We start from the raw sequence: 23,754 nt of genomic DNA on the forward strand, positions 1-23,754 counted from the left end.
ACTCTCTATCCGCACCGCGCTCTACTGCTCCCTGCGGGAGGTTGGACCAGTCCAATTCCTCCAAGGCGCAGGATAGGGAGACGCATGATTTCGTTAGTAAAAGCCCAGCCGATGACTCAGGTTATCACTTTTTGGATTCCGTTCCTGGCCCGGAATCCACTCTGCAATCCTCTTCTACGTCTGCAGCAGCCCAGCCCACCCCCGCCACTTTGGAGTCTCCCGACCCGGATTGTCCAATGAAACGGCCTCCTTCCCAGGATCCCCTCTGCGCGCGGCCTCGGGGCTCCGCCTCTTCCTGAGCGCCTCGGTGTCCGGTTCCTTGGGAGCTTGTGTGTCTTCCAGCGGAGACTTGGGCCTGGATCCCGGGCGTGGTTGCCTCTGGCTGGGTGAAGTCCTCACTAGATCACTAGCTGCGTGAGAGCACAGGCCGTGTCCGGCGAGCTCGCTGGCCTAACTCCCAGAACGGGCCGGGGACACACGGAGGTGGGTGGGTCCGGGGCCTCGGGAATCCTCACAACTGAGGTCTCTGCTCTCATGGAGTTGATAGTCTAGGCTGGGGCTACGTAGGAAATAAACACTAGTTTTCTTTCTTTTTTAAAGATCTTATTGGGGAAGGGGAACAGGACTTTATAGGGGAACAGTGTGTACTTCCCGGACTTTAACAAGTCAAGTTGTTGTCCTTTCCATCTTAGTTGTGGAGGGCGCAGCTCAGCTCCAGGTCCAGTTGCGTTGTTAGTTGCAGTTGGCGCTGCCCACCATCCCTTGCGGGACTTGAGAAGTTGAACTGGCAACCTTGTGGTTGAGAGCCCCTGCTCCAACCAACCGAGCCATCTGGCCACCCCCCCCAAAAAAAAAAAAAAAAAAGAAACACTAGTTTTCATATGAGAAGAAAATGGTTTGAATAGTAGGGGTGTGTGTGAGACACTAAGGAGGTGAAACCTGCACACTGGGCCACGTGAGTATTTGGGGGAAGAAGGTTCTCTCTTACACCGTTCTCTCTGAGAGGTTGCCTTGTGCCAGACGCTGCCAAAGCTGCAGGCGCGGTCCCTGCCCTCCAGGGACTTAACCTGTTTCCTACCTTGCTGAGTAGCATGGTTGGGAAACCATCAGCATCATCAGCGTCACGTAGTTTGTTAGAAATGCAGACTCTCCAGGTTCCATGCTGCATCAATATCTGCCTTTTCACAAGATCGGAGGCGATTCATAAACGCACAGTCAAGTTTCAGAGGGGCTGGTGTTCCATCCCTTACAAAGCACAGACTTGTGTCCTCTGGCCTGTGGCTGAATTCCTCCACGCCTTCACCTGTCTAACGGGATTCCTTCCAGTCTTGAAGAATCAAGCGCCAACCCAATTTCTGTGCCTTCCGAGGGCACCCCTAACTGCATCCATAACATTAGAGGCGAGTTCTCCAAAGTGTGGTACACTTACCACTAGTGGCGCATGAAATGATTTTAAGTTAGTACGTACGCGAATGAACGCTGTTCTATTTTAATAATTATCTATTTACTTTGAATATTGTGGCAATGCTGGTAATGAGTTTCCTCTTTAAAAGCAATAAAAGTTGGTTTAAACGATATTAAATAAATTGAGGTGACAGGGAGATACGGCAAAAACCGTGAAGGCGTTAAACCAATGAGTGAAGAGTGGGAAACGTCTCTATGATCAAGTCACCCACCTGCTTAGAAATTTTCAAGGATTCCCCATTTTTTCAGGATAAAATTCAAATTAACATGGCATACAATCCTCTGTCTGCAGTGCTTTTTAATCACTACCCCCAAATTAGCTATATCCGAGAGTCAGGTCATTGGAACTTCATCACCCAACAGTTCAGGTTAAATGGGACGGAGACACACACAGACACACACACAGACACAGACACACACACACACACACACACACACACACCCACACCCCATTAAGAATATTCCCTTATTCTTTGGTTACCACCCATGCATCACGCATCAAAACATAACTGTGACCCAAAATAAAAAATTATGTTCGAAATGTGGTAGGATCTGAAACATAACTAACGATACCAGCTACATAAATAAAATCCTAAATTTACTCAGTATTTTGCAACACGGCAAAATTTCCTGTTAAGCTTTCAGCTACGAAGTAGGACTGCCATCTTGTGGACAGACGTACCACTTCACATCACAACACGCCCTAACTCTGAGACCGCTGCTTAGAAGTGGAGGAAGGGGGTCCCGTGCGTAGTTGAGACGGGGGCATACATGTTAGTGTGCGGGGGTGTCCATTTCCCACCTCACATTTTTCTTTAGCACCCACCCAACCTGTCCTACAGCTAATTACACAATTATAGTCATAAGAGGAGCCGGGACCTATGAAGTCCAATTCTCATTTTGTGTTGTCACTCACTCCCTATACCCTTTGAAAAGGTGATGCTTGGAGTAAGTAGTAAGCCTCCTGATGGAGGGATGTAGTTAGACGCCGAGAATGGAGGACACAACAGGAGAAAGTGGGTGGCCAATGGGGTAAACAATTTTTTATCCAAACAAAGACAATTTTGAGAGTCAAGGGGGGAACTATTAGTAATTAAACCGGGATAAAATTAACGGACCATATGACCCAGCAATTCCACTCTTAGAAACGTACTCAAGAGAACTGGAAACATGTCCACACAAAGACTAGCATGTGGGTGTTCACTGCAGCATTAATCATAATAGCCAAAAAGTATCAACAACCCAAGTGTCTGTTAACTGGTGAATGGATAAAATAAAACGTGCTGTGTCCATATAACAGAGGACTTACTGTTCAGCAATGAAAAAGAATGAAATACTGACACATGCTGCAGCATGGATGAACCTTCTGTAGGCCGAACAAAGATATCCATTCTCATCCAGCTCAGATGACGGAGGAAAAAAGAGAAACCTGACTCCTGAGGGGCAAATATATCCAGAGGTCAAAGTCTGTATCACGTGGGACAGCTTTTGGAAGTTCAGTATAAGAGCAAAAAACTGGGACATTGCTTGCTGCGTAGAGCAGAGGTTCTCAAACTCATGAAAACAGCAGACGATGGACCCCATTCCCAGAGATTCTGGTTCAGCAGAGCTGCTAGAGGATAGTGTGCTAAGTGAAATAAGTCGCACAGCGAAAGACAAATACCATATGATTTACTTACTATTCAGTATAACAAGAATGTTTCTTTCCAGAGAAAAGGTAGGGAAGGTTTATTTACTGCCCGTTATAAAAGATGTGGGTTCCATAAGCTCACGTTCCTTGCTTATAACTCAACCCACTGAATGTACAGGCATTACCTGGCGGGCTGTCTTTGTGAAAATTAGGAGTTGGGGAACTGGCACAAATATGATCTGACTGCTGCTATTGCTGTAGTCAAGTCCTGTGTCTTTGACTCAGGACTCCAATGTCTTCTGCCAGTATTCATGGAACTGTGGTAAGTTAACTTGATAACTTAGTAGTAGGGTCAGACCCTTCACAGTTCAGTTCTTGACAACAGGTCACTTAATCTCCAAAGATTACAAATTTTCTTCTTTGGGGGTTCAATTTGTGCACAGAGAGAGAGAGAGAAAGGGAGAAAAGGGAGAAGAAACATAAGGAAGAGGGAAAGGAAAAGAGGAAGAGGAGGAAAAAGAAGGAAAAGACAAGGAGAAGAGGAGAGAGAGGTGTCTCTATGTATTCAGTAGCCGGCAGCTGTTGAAGAAAGACATCAAGGTCACTGGGGAATCTCATAGCTTTATTTGTTGACCACTTTCCATTTTATCGATATTGGCAATGGTCAGGAAGACTTGTTCCAGCGTTATCTGACTGACGGAATAGTCTTCTAAATTGAATAATGCTTTAGCTTCCTCCAAAACACTAAACACCTTTAACAGAAAAAACATGGCACTGTTACCACTGCAGTATCTCCCCAGGTGAACCTTTCCCCTCCCAATCATTCCCCAACTCCTGCTGGGTTTATGATTATGGACAAAAATATACAGAAGGGGGAAGTGAGAAAAAGTCTAAGGAGAAGATGGTTGAAAAACAGAGTGAAGAAGAGGGAGTTTTCCATCCCTATTCTCTTGATAGGTACGGAAAAATAGAATTTAGGGTCAGAAGTCTCAATTAAACTCCCGGGGCCTTTGAAAAGTAACCAAAAGGTTCTCCTTCTCTGACAATGTCAGGCTCCCATTCCACATGCCTGGATCCCAATGTTTTCTATCCTTCCTATCGTAACACAGAATGTTAGAAGGGTATGATTTCGCTAATCACCTTTCCCCAGCAGATTTCCTTTTTGGGAATGTGATAGTCGATAATGCCTTGATGCTCCTGGGTTATGATGCTACCTACGTAAGAAAGGGAAGATTTTTGACAGGTGAGTAACAGAGAGGGCCCTGCATTTGATTGAGCTTTATGAAATTCCCCAGGAATGCCCATTCCAATTGTCCACACCAATGGAAGAGAGAACATATGCAGTTAATATAAAAGATGACAATCCCAAAGCCCATTCTTTTTAGTATGTGTGATTTTAAGTAGTTCAATAGATTTACTTCCATGTGAAGTACGGTCTTATTGCCTGTAGTTTGTAAAAATTGCAGAAGGCAGCATCATCACTTTTGGGCATGGAAAAATTGCTAGTTCCCTTGCTCATTTTGCCAAACCTGACACACACAAATCCTGTTCTATAGAACTCTGTTTCCAAACATGTTATGAAACTATGCTCATGAAATTTGGGTGTGGTTTCTTTTTCCAGTTGTGCGTGTGTGCATGTGTGTGTGTGTGTTAGGATCTCTACACTGTTCTCATGACTAGGCAACCTTCATTCTAAACAAAAGAGAAAATTCATGTATATATATAACACAAATGTGAAGGCATTCACTGGAGCAATGAGCTATTGCAGCTTTTGAAAACGTAGTAGCAATGATAGTGTAGCCCTTCCTAATTGGTAGGATGTGTTTATATTTATTATCACACAGTTGGAGATTACTGCAAATTGAATTAATTGCGGTTAAAATACTTAAAATAAATAAGTTACCTGTCAACGATAGTAAATGATTTTCTTTCGTAATGAGTCTAAATCGCCTCCATGAGTAAGTAAAACTTTCAAAATTGAGAAATATATCAAACATATAAAAAGTATATGGAACATACATGTACAGCTTAGTGAATTATAATAAAATTAACAAACATGTAACTGACACCCAGCATTTTAAAAGTCCCCTACTATGTGCCACGACCAAGACTCACTCCCTGCCTCTTAAAGACAACCACTATCTCGATTTTCATAGGAAGCATTTACGTTATTCTTCATAGGTTCATTACCTAAGTATGGAACCCTAAATACTACAGTTTGGTTTTGCCTTCTTTGTACTTCATATAAACGCCATCACACCGTATGTATTACTTTTATCTGGCTTCTTTCACTCCTATTGTTAAGACTCATCCATGTTGCGTTGTGTAGCTCTCCTTCATTTATTTTCATGACATACATGATTTAACACAATTGTCACAACTCAGCCCTACCAGAATTACCTGGAAAGGTGCTTGCAATGAATTCTTTGAACTTCTCCAGGTGATCTTCATCCTTATCCGTCTTAATCTTTGCTGTCAGAGTGTACGTGTCACTAAACTTATTCTTCAGGTGCCGAGGGCTGCCCAGGCAATTGAATCTGCCCTTCACCATGATGGCCAGCCTGGTACAGAGAGCCTCACATTCTTCCATGCTGGGGGACAGGAGAGAAAGCTGAAGAGACCCCCCCTTCGGAGGGCAAGGGCGGTATTTCAACACAGAGCGAGGACTACACGGTACTCTTTGCAGTAGGAAAGCTTGGTATTGCATAGGATCACCACTAAGACCATATTTGGGAAGAGATTTTCAAATTCAAAGCAGTTGGTTTCAAAGTCCACAATAGGAGCAGTTCCCTTACCTCCTATCTTCTGTTAATTCTGTATTGCAGAACTCAGTAGCTCGTATACTTAGACAAGTTCACTGACTTATATTCCTGATTCCAGCTCATTCCCTTCTATACCCTTCTAACTTTCCACCAAACCGCCCAACGGGCCATACCTGTGGGAAGTTATGATGATGGCCTTGCCAGTTTTACACATCAACGTAACTGTGTCCCAGAGCAGGCGCCTGGCCATGAGGTCCATGCCAAGAGATGGCTCATCCAGGAAGACAATTGAGGACTTTCCCATTAGGGCAGCAGCAGTAGTCAATCTACGTTTGTTTTCTCCGCTTTATCACCAAAGAAGGAGAAAGAGAGTGGAGGAGAAAGAGAAAAATAAGGGTCCACACACCGTCAGTTCACAGGACAGAATTAGCTCCTACATCCAGAATGCTGACTTGATCTGAATCATAAAATGGCAGGCCCAAGTCCGGGTGTATGTGTCAACTCATTGCCATTGAAATGACGTTTTTTGGTGATTTATTTGACCTCATTATTGGTGAAACATGTCTGTTTGGGGGAGCTGAAGACCCACAGGGAGGTAGGGACAAAGGTGCTCTTTGTTGAAGTGCAAAGGCTCATGTCTGCCAAGGGTTAATTTCAAAGAAGTGGGATCTGCCTTGTTTCTGGCATTGGAGCCAGGAGAGGACGTCCCAGGCTATTTCACAGCCACTGCGCCTCTGCGTCACAGAGGGGCCATGCTGAGCTCGCCAGGATTCATTCCAAACAGCAGACACACAGGTCGACAGCTTAGTAAGTGCCACAGCAACACATCTCACCTGTAGGTGTACATAAACTTGTCTGCATGGGGTTCCAGGTGCACTGAATGCAAAAAGATTTCCACATACTCGTAAATGTGGGGCTCAGGGACGCCCCGCAGCCTGGCGTACATGATCAGCAGTTCCCGACCTGTCATGTGGCCCAGCACGGGGTCAGACTGAGGACAATAGCCAATTCTCGACCAAACCTGAATCAAGGTGGTAATCGTAAGCAATGGATCCAAGTCAGCTATTCCACTGAGCATACAGTTCCCGTGGATGAGACAGAAAACGGAAAGGTTTCTAACCCATGCTGCTAAGAAGGTTTGATAACCACAGGGCTCCCCGCAAAGATTATTTCCTTTCTAGTCTAAAGAATCTTTACCGCTGAAACCCACTGTAGTGAAATGTAATACTAACATCCCTAACTGGAATTTTCAACACATATCTGTTGTGTATTACTATGTACCCAAGGTAGATTTTGTTAGAAGTTGCGTAATTATTCTCTCTGTCCATATCTTAGAAACGTTTACAGTCCTCAAGAGTCAGCCCGTATCTTTCTTCTATTATCACACTCCCAGGAGATTATCTCATCTACTTCCACAGTGTAAAATCCACTTGTACTTAGATGAATCCCAAATTCCTATCTCTGTGTCAGTTCACTAGCATAGGTTCCAACTGTCCATGGGCTAGTCTCTCATTTGGATGCGTCACAGACATTTCAAATGCAACATGCGCTCCTCCAAGCACACTCACCATCTGTACTGACTATCTTGGTGAATGGAACCTTCACCCATTAACTGGCTCAAGATAGAAATCGGTGCAATATTTTAGGTTCCCTTCTTTTTCTTACAGTCCACATCCAAATCAAGCCTAAACCTTGTACCTTCTCAATATCTTTCACAACTATTTTTTCTAATCATTGTTTTATATCAAACTCTAATTACATCACAGCAGGTGAAGTGAAATTACTGCACTTCCTGTTTCTACTCTGACCCATTTACAGATATACTTTGTATCAGCCAGAAAGAGTATTTGCATTTCCCCAAACTATGTTATCATGACTATCACTGTTGCTGGGGTCTGTTCCTTTTGAGCAAAGAATATATCTCTTTGTATCTATTTATGTATCTATCTGTGTATCTATGTATCTACCTATCTATGTATCTATGTACAGACGTATGTACCTACCTACCTACCTATGCTTCCAGCTTCTCTTCCATGTCCCCCACCCACTTGCCTGGTAACCTCCTCTGCTAGGGTACCAGCTCCGTTACTAGGACCAGAAATACCTTTCTGACATTTTCAATGATGCTAATGCCATCAATGAACACCTTTCCAGAGGTTGCGGTTACATCTCCAGTCAATATCTTGAATAGACTGGTTTTTCCAGCTCCATTTAATCCAAGTAACCCGAAGCATTCCGACTTTTTGACTACCAGGGAGATATTTTGTATAGCCCTGACAGCTGGACACTTAAAATAAATCTGAGAAAATGAAAAAAAAAAATCACAATGTACTGGAGCACTTATTACGGGTCCACCACAACCCCTGTGACCTCAGACCTGTGGACAGCTTCACAAGAGTGCTTTCCCTTTCATCTTTCTATGTGGCCAGAAGAGACAGAGGGCCCGCTGAAGTGCCCTGAGATAGTTACTGTACCAAAAGAGCCAAGAGAACCAGTGCATTCCTGGCGGGGATGAAGCTGAGCCAAGGTGGGTCATCCAATGACGTTACCTTTGTAAGCTCTTTCAGAAGCAGTGGGTTATTCTTCAATGTGAGAAGCTGTGCCTGGACTTCCTGCCTCTCATTTTCGACATTTTCATCCTGATGTTTCCCGCTGACTTGGACAGACACTGTAGCCTGTATTTTCAAGACAAGGATCGCAGATGTGAATACACTTTAGGTGCCCGGTTTAAACTGAGTGGCAGCATTTTGAAATCTGACCTGAGGGAGCAGTTTCAAAGATATCACAAAACGTTTGACTGATTTCCAAGAGCCTTCCTACCAATTTCCTGAACTCTGACACACACATTTATTCTTGACTTGCTTAGTTTTGGAAACAACAGGCATGAACATGTTTTTCTACCGCCATGAATTAAGCAGTGTGTTCTCGTCAGTTACATGGACACTTCATGAAAAACAAAAGCCATACTGACATTATTAATTATTGTCTAGTGTGATTTGTTACAATTAAAATATGTTCAAGGACCACGGAATCCAAGTGAGGAGAAGAATGGACTCTTGCTTTTTGATGCAAGGCCTCTGTAGAGGTGAAGTCTGAGCTGAGCATGAAGAATAAACAGAGATTTCTACCGAGAGAAAGGAGGCAGGGTGGGGACAGAAGAAAGGCTGCCATCAGCAGTGGGGACTTAGTGAAAGGTGTGTTGGCATGGAACACCATGACGTGTTTTGTGAATACAACACCATGACAAGTTTTGTGAATAGCAATTTGTACTGTTTGAGCCCAAGTTTGATTTGAATCGCCTATTTTTACATCGAGTGCTCATTTAACAGTCGCAGCTTGGGAAGAGTGGAGCAGGAGAACATGTTCAGCTGAGGAAACACACTAATCAAGAGAGAAGAGTTGCTGGAAGTGCTTTTTTCCTTTTCCAATCTCAGAATTGGTTGTAAAGGAGTAGTAAGAGTAAACATCCTTGGTCTGTTTTCAATTTTAGGGGGAAAACGTTTTGCCATCATTGTTGTAGGCTTTATAAGTAGATGCCACTCACCAGTTTGACGTAGTTCCTTTCTTTCCCTAGTTTGCCAACAGTTTTCTATCGTAAATGGGTGTGTTAAATGCTGTCAAATGCTTTTTTTGCAATAACTGATAGGAACATGTGGTTTTTCTTTGAGATTATTAATACTGTGGGCAACACTGATTTATTCTTAAATATATATATATTTTAACTTATTGGGGTGATAATTGTTAGTAAAATTACATAGATTTCAGGTGTACAATTCTGTGTTACATCATCTATAAATCCCACTGTGTGTTCACCACCCAGAGTCAGTTCTCCTTCCATCACCATATATTTATTCTCAAATATGAAACTAGCTTTACATTCATGGAATAAACCCCACTTGTTCACGGTGTATTATTCCTTCTAATATTCCTGGATTCTATCTGTGAATATTTCGTTGAGGATTTGTGTGTTTGTACTCATAAGGGATACTGGTTTCTCCTACCTTCTCTTGTTTTGGCATCTGGGCAATGATGGCTTCATAAAGAGAACTGGGAAATGCTCCCATCTCTTTTAGTTTCTGGAAGAAATTGTGTAGAATTGATGCTATTTCTTTAGATTTTTGGTAGAAGTCAGTGAAATTATCGAGGCTTGGAGTTTTCTTTCTTGGATGTTTTAAACTATGTACAAAATATCTTCAATTGAAATAGGGCTATTTGCTTCTTTATTGATTCTTGAATTGAGTTTTGGTACTTTGTGCCTTTCTAGGAATTGTTCTATTTCATCTAAAATGCTAAATTTATGAGCATAGGGTGGCTTTTATTTCTGTAGGATCTGTAGTGCTATCTTTTTCTTTTGCCTTCATATTGGTTAGTATGTGTCATCTCTATTTAATGGTCACCCTGGCTAGAAGCTTATCAGTTATAATCATTTTTCAAAGAATGAGTTTTGGGTTGCATTCATTGAGTTTTCTCCATTGTGTTTCTGTTTGTAGTTCATTTATTTCTTATTTTTATTTACTTAACTGCTGCTTGCTCTGAGTTTATTTTGTTCTTCTTTTCCTAATTTGAGATAGAAGCTTCAATTATGGACCTGCGCAAGACCTTTCTTCATTTCTAATATAAGCATTTAATTCTATAAATTTCAATTAAAACACAACTTTAGGTGCGCCTCCCAAGTTTTGATATGTTGTTTTCATTTTCATTCAGTTTTAAATATTTTCTAATTTCCTCCTTTCTGAAATATTAGAGACATGAAGACTCAGAGAAATTTATGAAGACGATCTAGAGTCACCCCGGAATAATATCCAGAAACAGAATTAGGAGGAATGAAGAGAAGTTATGAAGAGACAGATGCAGTGGTTTTCTGCCTGAAGAGAAGTTCAAGTATAAACCAGTAGGGACTCAATTACTGAACGAATGGACCACTGCAATAATTTTTAAAATCTTAGGCAAAACTCTTGAGATTATGTGAAATTATGAGAGCTATGTATGACAATAATTAATAATCTGACTGGTGAAGGTCATGACACCCTACCATCCTACATAGTTGTATAAAGAAGGCAATTCCATAATCGCAACCAAATACATCCCAAAGACAGTACATATACAAGGCAATGCTTTTCCATCATAGCCAAGCCATTACAAACGGATTCTTTCCTTGTTGGCAGAGGACTCACAGGGCCAACCTAAAACCCAAACAAAGATGAAAGACTTGTGATTCAAATTGGTCCCAGTGAGATCTTAGTACAACTAAACGATATTTTCTTTACCCAGTAGTAGAGGTAGGGATCCGTCAATTCTTACCTTCTGGCCAAACACGGAGCGTTCTGTGAGTTGTACAAAAAAGTCTATGATGTTAGTCACTCACCTTCTTGCCTTTCACGAATATGTTGTACACATTAAATATAATTTTTTGAAAGACAAAGTTTTTCAGTCTCCAGAATGCAGTCTCCAGAAAAAAAAGCAAGAGGAGATAAAATAAGCCCAGGGCAGCCAATGCAATCAAAAACTTTGCAATCCCGTGTTCTCCAAAACTATAGATGTTGTTCTCAAGAACTGAGAATGATAAAAGAGACAGCCTTACTTTAAAAATGGATACAAAGTCTAAGATGACACCAAATGTTAAGAAATATAGGTTCAAAATGCATTTTAAGTTAGAGAAGTACGCAATATAGAAAATAGGCAACTGTCTTAATATCTTATTTGTCTCTCTTATTTGGTTATAGGGTTATTATAAAAGTTTTCCTGCCAATGATTTCCCTCTACTTTTTACCAGTTTTGATAGGAAACCACCTTACTACATACTCAATAAATTTCTCAAAAAGGCCGAGAATTGTGAGCAGAATGCTTAGTAATTAATAAAGTGTGCAAAATGAAGGTATCTATGGCATATCCATTATTGTTGGCCATGCAGAATATCCTCAAAGTCCTTCAGAGTGAGAAAAATTTTCGTTCTATGAATAGGAAAAAGTTTGGAATAGGGAAAGGGTATTAATAGCAATACTCATAAGTAAGAAAACAACAAATAGTCTAAAGGTAAGTGGGCAATTGCTGACAGTTTTTGACCTCACTACAGAGAAAATTAGCTAATACAAACAGCTAAATTCTGGATATGCAAATAGGAGGCATCTCTGAGATGTGAAGGTAATAAAATCACTCTTTTTATAAGACTTGCATTTCCTGACTGATTTGTACCCAAGTGCAGAAATGCAATTTATTTTTATTGCCATAAAATACACATAAAATTTACCTTTTTAAAGTGTACAATTCTCTGGCACCAAATGCATTCACAATGTTGTGCAGCCATCATCACTGCCTAGACCCCAAACATTTTCAGCATCCCAAAAGAAAACCCAGAATCTCCTATGCAGTCACGATTCCCACCTCCCTTCTTCTAGCCGCTGGCAACACTAATCTAATTTCTGTCTCTATGGATTTGTCTATTTTGGACATTTTGTGTAAGTGGAATCGTACAATAAGTGGCCTGTGTGTCTGGCTTCGTTCACTGAGCCTAGTATCTTCAAGGCTGGAGCGCGTATTAGCCATTCATTTCTCTTTATTGCTGAGTAACATTCTACTGTATGGACAGACCACATTTTTTATCCATTTATCTGTGGATGGACATGTGTTGCTTCCACATGCTATTCTGAATAATGCTGCTATGAACATTTGTGTACAAGTTCTTTTAAAATACCTGTTTCTATTCCTTTGGGTATACACTCAGGCATGGGGTTGCTGGGTCATGTGGTAATTCCATGTTTAGCTTTTTGAGAAACCACCAAGCTTTTACATTCCTACCAGCGATATATGAGGGTAAGAAGGTCTCCACATCCTCACCAAACCTTTGACACTTTCCATTTTTGATTACAGCTATCTCAGTGGGTGTGGAGTGTTACCTCATTGTGACTTTTTTTAATTGAATAAATCTGACATGTAACATTGTGTAAGTTTAAGGTATACGGTGGGTTACCTTGATACACTGATATATTGTAATGGCTGCCGGTGTAGCGCTATTTGTCCCATGACATAATTATAGTTATGTGTCACTTAACGACAAGGATACATTCTGAGAACTGTCATTGTGTGAACACCAGAGTGCACTCATACAAGCCTGGGTGGCGCAGCCTACCACGCACCTAGACGGTGTGGTACAGCCTTTTGCTCCTGGGCTACAAACCTGTACAGCATGTCACCCGCCATACAGTCTAAGCTTAAACGTAGAAGTCTGGAAAGAAACAGGTTGTGTTTAAGGACCTGGGGAGCCTCAGATACTCACGTGTTTTACTGCAGTTTGTATGGATGTTTTGAAATTCCAGGGAGCACAGCTTTTTTATCACACGGTCATCAAAGAATCTGCTGACACTCATTGCAAAGTTGTAAGATGGAAGCGTCATTAACACATTGCCTATGAAGGTTTTGATGCGATCAGGTAACTCGAGGACTGTGATTTAAAAGATGATAGATTAACTTCAATTATAAGAAAGCAATGAAATTCCCATGACAGCAAATTTCCCCCAGAAGAGTAAACCATTCTCAGAGAATTGCCCATCCAGCGGATGATCTTTGAGAAATCACCCGTTATTCCGCCACCGAGCTTGTTCACCTTGACAGCCTGTCGCACGGATTGTCAATTACAGAGTTCCAAAGAGGAGCACTCAGCGCGAAGGGAACTGGCAGGACCGGAAGTTGCTCGGGGTCAGTGAGTGAGGGGTGGGTGGACGTGAAGGCCCCAGACGTGACTGTGCATGACTGCAGGCTTTACAGACACTGTCGCACAAGCCTGACACAGAACATCGGCACTGTCGTGCTGCTCCATGCACAGGGATGTGGGCTGGCTGGACTGGCTGAGGGTAAGTCCGTCTGAGGAGAAGCTGGCTGCATGAGGTCCAGACCACCATAACACGACTGCCAGGAGGGGGTCAAAGATGGCCTGAGGATCAGTAGGAACAGAAACCAAGATGGAGAGGTGAAGGCACACAGGGGACTGTCACGGCAGTGTGGTTTTGGCTACCGCACGCCGGAGCAGCGGTCAGAGAAAAGAACTTTGCAGTGATATTCACTAAAAAACATGGGTGTTTCACATCGAGAGGGTGTGGAACTGAGGACTCAATATTGTGACTTTGGAAATTTGTTTCTGGTCCCGTTGACCCTGTCCGGCATAAAAGGCTCTCTCTGGCACCGAACTGATGGAAAAAGTAAAACTTATCTCTACTTAACATCGTTACAACTTGAAAATATTGTCCAAGCGCAGGGCCAGGCTGGCTGCACCCTGCCACAGAAAGCTGGGACTCAAGTGGCCATTACACTAACACTTGTCAAGGATGCTCCTGTGGACCTGAGGCCTCATGTGGGATCTCACGTCCTCAACAAAGAATTTACAGCAATGTACTCTGAAGACCATCAGGCCAGAGCTGGGTGGGCTGTGGTGTGGTGCCCTCTGCATATGGCACACTGGGGGATGGGCTCCTTTGAGCCCAAACAGACCAGTGGCTGACTGAGCGGGATGTCATCTGTGCACTCAAAATTGGGCTGCTGGGCGCGAGAGGGAATCTGCCTCCAAGCCACATAGACAGTGCTCCCGTCACAAACAGAATTCCTTCTGAATGGTATGTCCTTCCATTTCTTACAGGAAATTCAGCTCCATGATGCTCTCATGGTACCACGGTGTTCTACGCGGTGTGTTGTGACTCACACGTCCTTCTGCGGCTCGTGGCTGTAACAGGGCAGACCGCTAGTGGAATCTGCAGATAGTGTCACACAGTCAGGAACGAGCACGAAGGCGCCACGCCGGCATGGCCCTCACCCCTCTCTGCAGGCCTCAGGTCGTCCTCATGCCGTGTACTACTGCTCCCTGGAGACGTGTGCGAAATAAGACAGCTGTGCAGGATCCACATGTTATGGTTGACGTGGTGTGTGGCCCATGTTGAAAGTCGGAGTCCGGAAGCCTCTTTTGGTAGGGTTCTGCCTCTCCAGGCAGAGCTGAATGGATTAACACGGTTCAACGTTCAAGTTTATGGAGAAATGCAACAAAGGAATGTTCTAAAGACAAACAAGTGCTATTTGTGATAACGACCAGCAGCCAGCCTCTCTTCAAATGTCAAAATCAGAGAAGGGAGGTGGGGAGAACTTCCTCCTGGAATCCTTGCTAAAATCAGGCCTCAGAGGAAGGGAAAATGATTTAAGGACGAGACGCTTCTTTAAGTTAGGCAGGAGTTGTCTGTCTCCCCTCCTTGCTCCAAAGTCAGTGCTGTTCAGACTTAAAACCGAAGGGCCACGCCTGGGAAGGGCTTGTACATTGTATTGCAATCTTGTACTCTTCTAAGTTTTTCTTTCATGAAAGCAGAGTTATACTAAGTCAGCCCAGCTCCTTCCTAGGGCGTCGCTTCTCTCTCTTCTTTTCTCTTCCCCTTTTCCTCTCTCCCGTAACCTTCATCTCTCCCATACCCACTCAGTAAATATTAATATTTATTGATTTCTAAAAAAGCATAGTTTTTCAAATTCCTGGAAAGTAAGTGCTTAAAATGACCACTTTTATCCTCAAGCTCTTTCATCCCCGTCTATTTCGCGCATTTCCGGGAGAAAGGGGAAAGTGCGTGCGGTCCTTACCGTTGTTGTATTGTGTTATGAGGTCAATGATGATGCTGAGAATAGTTGAAAAGTAGTTAAAGAGGGTGAGCTTCACGAAGGCCGCAGCGCTGCTGGAAAACAGGAAGCTCCCCAGGTACATGAGAGGGACGACAGACCAGCCGTACAGCATAAAGATCATCATCGTGTCCAGGAAGTGGTAATCTTCCACAAGGTCGTCCACTTCGCAGTATTTGAACACGCCCTGGGACAGAGGCAGAGGGAAAGGCGAGGTGAAGAGCGCGGTGCCTGCCACAGGAAGTCAGGCCGGAACGAGGAAACAGCACGCACCGGGCAGGAGCGCGCAGGACCATCCAGTACCCGAATCAGTTTACCCATTAAAAATAAACTTCAGCATATGAGCCTGAAGTAAACCACTTCTTCCTCAATAAAAGACTTTGATGAACGAACCAAAGGACTAGACTTCCATTTTCTGTTTTTTTTCCATTGGGAACAGTATTATTTTTTATCTCCCCTTGCCCCAGGATTGAAGTCAAAATAATATGTCTGCATGAAGCTCAAGTTTAAATTTCCCCAGAAAAACAACGATCTCGGAAGTAGACTGTTTTTCTGCTGTAGCATTATGTGACCTCCTCTGCATTACGCGCACATTTAGACTGCTTCCTGGCCCTACTCGGTACCTCCAACCCTCTGATATCTATCTCAGGAACTCAGGGGCTTCCTTAGTCATTGATTTCTTATTCCACTGGAGAATTAGACAGGAAGCCGCACATTTAGAGGGGGCTACATTAGGAAGAAGGGAACCTCCAGAGCTATTAAAGAATTTTCCAGAAATAAATACCTATAATAATAGTTGGTAATTACAATTTCTCTAAAGAGAGCAAGGTTGTCCCTTTTGAACAATAGCAAAAGTATTTAACAGAGCCACCAACAGATGAAAAGAAGGATTAAACTAAGAGTATCCCGTATTACAACCCTGTAATGCTCTTGGAAGTAGTTTATATTTAAGCAATAGTGTTTAACGAAAGTATGTGAAAAGAAATCAGTGATCTTAGGTGAAAGAACCTGCACAGCTACAACTATAGTTGTTTTCTTTATTCCAAAAAGAGGATGAAATAAAAAGAATAAATGCAGTCAGAAAAAAAATTGCAAGTAACCTAAGAGCAGCTTTGTTCCAAGGCTTATAATGCTTAGGGATGTCTCAAATTAGAGTCTATTTCAAAGAAAATTTAAATTTCTACTTGGATCCATGAAAACACATACCCTATTTTTAGATATGGTATGACTCAACATGATAAAAATATAAATTCTCCCCCAATCACTCTAAATAGAAATAGCAACAGGATTTTTTTTTTTTTTTGAAATTAGATAAGCTGATTTGTAAAGATTACATGTCAACAAACAAAACATATCAAGATAGCCAGGAAATCCTGCAGAAGATGATGAATGGGGGAGGTAAGAAAAGTCAATCCAAAAAACATGAGTAAATGTATTATAAAACTACCATAATTAACATCACGGAATTAAGAATACAAAATACACTTAAATGCATACTGTTGGTAAATATACATTGAAAAAGGCATTTCAAATCAGGGGGCTATCAAAAAAAAAAAAAAAAGGTGTAGAACAATGGATTAGCTATTTAGCAAAAAAAAAACCTGAATCCTTACCTGGCTCTTTACCTAAACATAAGTTCATGAATGAGGAGGAAATAGCAAAAGATGAGAGACGCAAAGTAACCTCTGCCCAATGCATAATGGCTGGGTTGGGGCGGGGGGGTGGGGGGTGGCTGCGCGTATTTCTAGAATTCAGCTGTTCAATGATGAAAACAGTGCATCTCAAGGCTTATGAGAGACATGCCTCCAAAGCGATATTGACTTAGCTGACCCAACCCTTGGTGAGGCCGGTCATTTTAATATTCATTAGAACGTAAGCTCATCAAGAGATGAGCCCTTGTCTACCTTCCCCAGGCTCATCCACAAAGCCTAAAACACAGACTAGTTTACAGCAGGAGCTAATACATAAATTTTATATGTTCGGGAAGGTGGGGCTTTCAAATGTGTCCTATAGGACATCTAGAGGTCACGAAGAGAGGCACACAGGCTGTATGAGCGGGAGGCCTCACCACTCGGCACCTCTGGTAACAACTCATGAGAAAAGGTCCTTCTTCTGCTTTTCCGAGTCTTCACACACGGGCTCTTCAACTGGAAGACTACAAGGGAGAACACTGCCACAATGTGGTTTCCACAGAATCTTCTCCGGCATAATAAGCCAAAGGAGTTTCGCATTTCTTTACAAGTTTTACTTAGGGTCCAATCAGCTGCATAGGAATTGCCTGTGGGTGACAGAGGAGAATGGGGCCTTCTTGGAATGTCAGCGAACACTCACCAGGAATAAGCAGCAGAGGATGGAGAAGCAGATGAGGTCACAGAGCAAGGCCGAGAGCCAGTACGTGAGCACACAGGCCCCACTCACAAACTGGATGTGTTTCGCGTTCGTGGTCCTCTCCATCACTGTCTGGAAGCCAAAGCCAGCGAACACAATCGCCATGCCGAAAGCCAAACACGCCACTATCTGTAATGCTTCCATAGGTCTACAGAAGATGGAATGAGAGACGAAAGAGACGACGATGAAATCCAAGTAGAAAATGAGGGTTTCGGTAGCCAACTTTGAATGCATATGACCAAACTGCAGGGGATCTAGTGAGGCTCAATTCCAGGACAAGGAAAATCATACATACACGAGGTGAGAGCCATAATGATGGAGAGGCTGGGGCTTGTTGGAGACTTTGATGGAAGCCGTGGGGCCAGAAAGGGACATGAAGAGAACACTGTCTAACACCGCCAGAGACGTTGCCGCTGAATGGTAAGCCTCATTATTGAACAAAATAGTAACTACTGTTTTGTTGTTCTCAACCTCAATGGAAAGCGCGATAATGGAGAAGAAATGGTACTCTCGACTTTCCACTATGTGCTTTGCTACATTACCTAGAAGAAAGAAACGTATCAGTGAGTCAACATGGAATAAATCACCTATTACGTTGGTGTGAAAGTAATTGCAGTTTTTGCAATTATTTTTAACTTTTTAAACCGCAATTACCTTTGCACCAGCCAAATACTTATGGTGGTGAGGAAAGACAAAAATTTTTTTCCGTTATCTCTTCCTTTTCCAGCTTCTCACAAGGGCGATATAAAATCTTTACCTTTCTCCTCAAAAATTCTACCCCATCATTAATCCCTACAATAATCTCACCATTTGTCCACAACTGGAAAAAAGTGGTAAGAACTTCTTGCTTTATTCTTGTCTAAAAGATGGCCTGTCATTTTTTTACAAAATTGTTTTGGTTATTCTAGGTCATTTGCATTTCCATACACATTTTAGTATTGGCTTCCATACACATTTAGTATTTAGTCCATTTATGAGATAAAAAAGTCGTCTGGAATTTTGATAGGGATTACATTCAATTTGGGAAGAACTGCTATCCTAACAATATCTAGCAATCTGTGACATGGAATCTCTCTCCATGTATCTAGAACTTTACTTTCCTTCAGCAATTATTTTATAATTTTGAGTGTACAAGTCTTGCACTTCTTTTCTTCAACTTATTCCTATTTTATTCTTTTAGATGCTATTGTGAGTTTTGGCAATTTGTGGTGTTCTTTCTCCTAGAAATGTGTCCACTTAGGTTGGATTTTTAAAAATCCCAGTCTGAAAACCTCTGCCTTTTGGAGAGTTTACTTCATTTACATTTAATGTAATTACTGAGCTGCTAGGCTTTGTGTCTGCCACTTTGCTATTTGTTTTCTGTCTTACATCCTTTTTGTTTCTGTTTCTTCACTACTGCCTTTTTGTGTTAAATATATGTTTTATAGTGTACCAGTTAAGTTCCTTTGTTGCTGTTGTTTTACTATTTTTTAAAGTTATTTTCGCAGTGGTTGCTCTGGGAATTACAATATGAATCCTAATTTAAAATAATCCTGTTCAGATGAATACCGATTTACTTCCCATAGTGCACAGAAATTGTGTTCTAATGTAGCTCCCTTCCCTCCTCCCACAGTTGTACTATTATCATAGTATAAATTACATCTAGTTAAACATAGTGTAACGGTTTTGTAATTATTGTTTTATGCAGTTGCCTTTTAAATCAGTTATAAGAGTTAAAACATGTCTATACTGTCTTTTATATTTACCTATGTAATTATTGTCGTCGGTGCTCTGATTTCTTTGTATGCATCAGAGTTACCGTCTACTGTACTTTCATTTCAGCCTGAAGAAATCCCTTTAGTATTTCTTACAGGGAAGGTCTACTGGTAATAAATTCTCCCAGTGTTTATCTGGGAATGTGTTTACTCATTGACAGTTTTTTATTTTAGCACTTTGGTCACCCCCGTGTCTTCTGGCCTCCATGGTTTCTGGCAAAAAGTCAGCTGTTAATCTTATTGATAATTCCGTGATGCAGGAAGTCCTTTTTCTCTTCTGCTTTCAAGATTTGCTCTTCTTTTTTGACTTTCACCATTTCAGTTATTAGGTGTCTAAGTGAGGACATCTTTTGAGTTTATCATACTTCAGAGTTTATTGAGCTTCTTGGATGTCAAGATTATTTTTCATCAAATTTGGGAAATTTTCAGCCATTATTTTTTCAAAATATTTTTGTGTCCTTTTATCACTCTCCTTGCCTCTGGTACTCCCAGTATGCATATGTTGGTATGCATGATGTTGTCCCACATGTCTCAAAAGCTGTTCCCTCGCCCCTGTTACACACACACACACACACACACACACACACACACACACACAGTTTCTGTTCCACGAATTGGATAATCTCTATTGACCTACCTTCAACTTAGCTGATTCATTCTTCTGCCAATCCATCGTTGAGCCCCTCTGGTGAACTTTTCATTTCAGTTATGCTTTTCAAGTACAGAATTTCCACTTTGTAAAAATTATTTATATTTCTTTATTAATACTTTATTAGAAATCCATAGTTGCCATACTTTCCTTTAACTCTTTAAATGTATTTCCTTTAGTACTTTGCAAATACTTGTAACAGCTGATTTAAAGTCTTTGTCTACTAAGTTCAACATCTGGTCTCCCTCAAGCACATTTTCTACTGGCTTCTCCCGCTGCTCCCCTCCCCGCCATGTATGAGTCATACTTTTCTGTTTCTTTCTGGATTCGCTTTCTGGGGTTGCCAAAACAAAGTATCACAGACTGGGTGGCTTAAACACCAAAAATTTATTTTCTCACAGTTCTAGAGACTAGAAATCTGAGATCAAAGTGTTGGCAGGGTTGGTTCCATCTGAGATCGTTTTCCTTGGCTTGTAGAGGACTGTTTTCTCCCTGTGTCCTCATATGGTCTTCCCTCTGTATGCATATCTGTGTCCTAATCTCCTCTTCTTATAAGGACACCAGTTACATTGGATAAGTGCCCACCCTAATGACCTAATTTAACTTCATTACTTCTTTAAAGATCCTATATCCAAATACAGTCACATTCTGAGGTACTGGGGGTTAGGACTTCAATTTTGTAGGGACATAATTTAGGCCATAACTCTTTCCCTTCTCTTTCCGTTGTTGCTAAAAACTGGACATTTAAGATAAATAGTGTAACAACTGTGGTGTCTGAACTCCCTTCCCTACCCCATGTCTGTTGTTACTTATTTTTTATTGTTGCTCATTTTGTTAGTGACATATGTGGACTAATTCTGTAGCTACTGTATTCTCTACAGAGTACAGCCACTTATTTCTCTGATAGACTTTTTAAAAGTTCTGGCTTTTATTTTATACTTGCAGCCCTGGGTAAGTATAGTAATTAGCTGAAGGACTTCTTTGAATGCCTAGAGCCAGTAAGTCTTCCACCGTTGCCAAGGGGATCTGTGTGTGAGAGCACACCTCAAAATTTCAGGCAGTTTCCAAGTCAGCCTCAACGTTCACTTCTCCCTCATACAGGCCTCAGCATCAACTAGCGATGAGTGACGGGCCTGCTCCTTTCCTCAGTCATTTCTGGCCATGTACAGTACCATTCTGAGCCTTCCAGATCCCCAGGGATGTCAGAACTTTTCAACGTTAAATCCAGGTAGTTCTTTAAAATTATTTTTTGGCCAGGCTCTTGTTTTACCCATCGGAAATCACAGCTTTAGCCAACGGGTGGTGATACTACCAGCAGACTGCTATTGTGTTTAGTAACATCCTGGGGATGGGCTTTTTCCCAAAAGCGGAGCCCTGATTCAAATCCAAGGGCAACAATGCCCAGACAGGAGGTTTTTCAGGGAGCTGCTATTTCCAAGTATTGAGAGTGTTCTAGGGATGGGGCTTTTAGCAGAGCTCTAAAAAGATCAGTCCTCTCTGTTAACTGTGTGGCTACTTACTTTTCATGGAGACTACACTCTTGATCTGGGGAGGGAGAGTGATAGGAATAGTCCTGAATTAAAAGGCCAAGACCTTATTATTTTTATAGAGGTTCAGGTTTTTTTTTAAATTTAATTGGGGAATATTGGGGAACAGTGTGTTTCTCCAGGGCCCATCAGCTCCAAGTCGTTGTCCTTCAATCTAGTTGTGGAGGGCACAGCTCAGCTCCAAGTCTAGTTGCCGTTTTCAATCTTTAGTTGCAGGGGGCACAGCCCACCATCCCATGTGGGAATTGAACCAGCAACCTTGTTGTTGAGAGCTTGTGCTCTAACCAACTGATCCATCCGGCTGTCCCTCCAGAAGCTCAATGGTAGCTCATTGTCTTCAATCTACTTGTGGAGGGCGCAGCTCACTGGCCCATGTGGGAATCGAACCAGCAACCCTGTCATTCAGAGCTCAGGCTCTAACCAGTTAAGCCATCTGGCCGCCCCCCCCCCCACCTATTTTTTTTTTTTTTTTTTTGAGTGCCACTTTTTAGCTTGTTCTGTGCCTTGGATTAATTTCCAGTGCTCTAAATTGTTCGATATTAAAAAGTTGTTTTCCAAGTATTTTTGTTGCTTTTGTTGGACAATGGGTTTATTCCACCAAAAATGCAAATTCTCCATCCACTAGGCTTTGGGGTAATTTATTACACAGCAATAGATGACAAATAAGTTACGTAAAAGAGTTGTTTTTAGCATTAGAAAAGATTAATGCAAAAAACTGTGCTCAATATAATTTTTACCAAAGGTAGGCACTGAATAAATTTAGTTATTTATGCTATCTTCAAAAAATTAGTTCTCAGGAGTCACTCGACTAAGTTTCCAGTCACCTGTTTTTATTTTTATTTTTATTTTATTATTTTTTAAATTGTATTAGTTTCAGGTGCACAAGACAAAGCAATACTTAGACGTTTATCATTTATATCCCTCACACTATGTGAACCCCTCTCCCCCCATCCGCTATCCCTCTGACATTGCACACAGCCATTACATTTCCACCAGTCACCTGGTTTTAGAACGGCCCATACAATAGGCTAAAGGACAACCTTCAGATCTTGGAACGAACAGTCTACCCCATGAGAGCTTAGAGGAACATTTTTTGTATTCTGGTCAAAATAAAAATTCCATGCTACATCTCACAACAATATAGTATCATGGCTCTTTACCCATCCTCTGAAAAGTGATGCAATTAGCCAAAAGACCACCTACAGCCAAGACATTCCATTAAGTATTAACTTCTGTGGCCAGTTGTCTTGAAGTGTACATTTTCCCCCCCCTGATTTAGCTGCCTCTAAGATATTGGTAATGAGCAGAAAAAGAAATAAATGGGTAGTTAAATACCACAGTTAGGTCCCTTCTTTGCAAGTGATACAAATAGGTCTGCATATAGCAGCAGTCTCTTTCTTTCCTATGGGTCTTACCTTGCACTTTACGAAGTTCTTGATTCTGAAGCTTTAGAAAAATATTAAGGTTCTTTATGAGTTTCAGAGCCAAATCAGAATTTCCTGAAACTGAGTAAGGCACAATTGTTCGACCATATTGACTCAAATCCATATCTCTGGCGGGCATGTCAGATTTTAAGGTTTGATCTATTAAGAGATACGTAGTGACAGCCAAAGTTACCAATATCTGTAGCAACACCAACTTCCAGTTGCGCCAACTGAATAGCGCTCTCTTTATAAACATGGAACGAAATTGCTGGCAGTAAAGTGGAAACTGAAAAGAGAAGAGAAACACAGTATTAAAATTGTTGGTGACTTAAGCAGGATATTTATATTGAAATCCATTAAGATAAAGGCTTCAAATTTTTGTAGCAGAAGATATACACATATAATACAAATATATCCTTGAATTGGACCCAAGAAAACAACAAGATGGTATGAAAAGTTTTATTTCTGTAAGGTCACCTGTTTTTAGAATGGACCAT

The 23,754-nt window shown here is 41.7% G+C and overlaps 1 protein-coding gene across 4 annotated transcripts in view; it reads right to left on the reverse strand.

Annotated features, from left to right (window-relative positions):
• Nucleotides 1-3,193: 3,193 nt before the first annotated feature.
• The window catches only part of LOC109458211 (phospholipid-transporting ATPase ABCA3), a 56,945-nt gene continuing 36,384 nt past the window's right edge, over nucleotides 3,194-23,754 (reverse strand). For all 4 annotated transcript variants that reach the window (XM_019751672.2, XM_074322936.1, XM_074322934.1 and 1 more), the window contains 13 exons: nucleotides 23,249-23,543; nucleotides 18,179-18,425; nucleotides 17,827-18,031; nucleotides 15,460-15,682; nucleotides 13,130-13,294; nucleotides 11,222-11,409; nucleotides 8,406-8,531; nucleotides 7,961-8,155; nucleotides 6,690-6,877; nucleotides 6,030-6,200; nucleotides 5,495-5,685; nucleotides 4,235-4,308; nucleotides 3,194-3,846 (listed from right to left, as the gene is read on the reverse strand). In XM_019751672.2, coding sequence (XP_019607231.2) covers nucleotides 3,709-3,846; nucleotides 4,235-4,308; nucleotides 5,495-5,685; nucleotides 6,030-6,200; nucleotides 6,690-6,877; nucleotides 7,961-8,155; nucleotides 8,406-8,531; nucleotides 11,222-11,409; nucleotides 13,130-13,294; nucleotides 15,460-15,682; nucleotides 17,827-18,031; nucleotides 18,179-18,425; nucleotides 23,249-23,543 — 2,406 coding nt within the window. In that variant the 3' untranslated portion in view covers nucleotides 3,194-3,708. The remainder of the gene's footprint in view (nucleotides 3,847-4,234; nucleotides 4,309-5,494; nucleotides 5,686-6,029; nucleotides 6,201-6,689; nucleotides 6,878-7,960; nucleotides 8,156-8,405; nucleotides 8,532-11,221; nucleotides 11,410-13,129; nucleotides 13,295-15,459; nucleotides 15,683-17,826; nucleotides 18,032-18,178; nucleotides 18,426-23,248; nucleotides 23,544-23,754) is intronic.

The sequence above is a fragment of the Rhinolophus sinicus genome, linkage group LG18 (assembly GCF_036562045.2).
Source record: "Rhinolophus sinicus isolate RSC01 linkage group LG18, ASM3656204v1, whole genome shotgun sequence".
In the NCBI taxonomy this organism is placed as follows: Eukaryota; Metazoa; Chordata; class Mammalia; order Chiroptera; family Rhinolophidae; genus Rhinolophus; species Rhinolophus sinicus.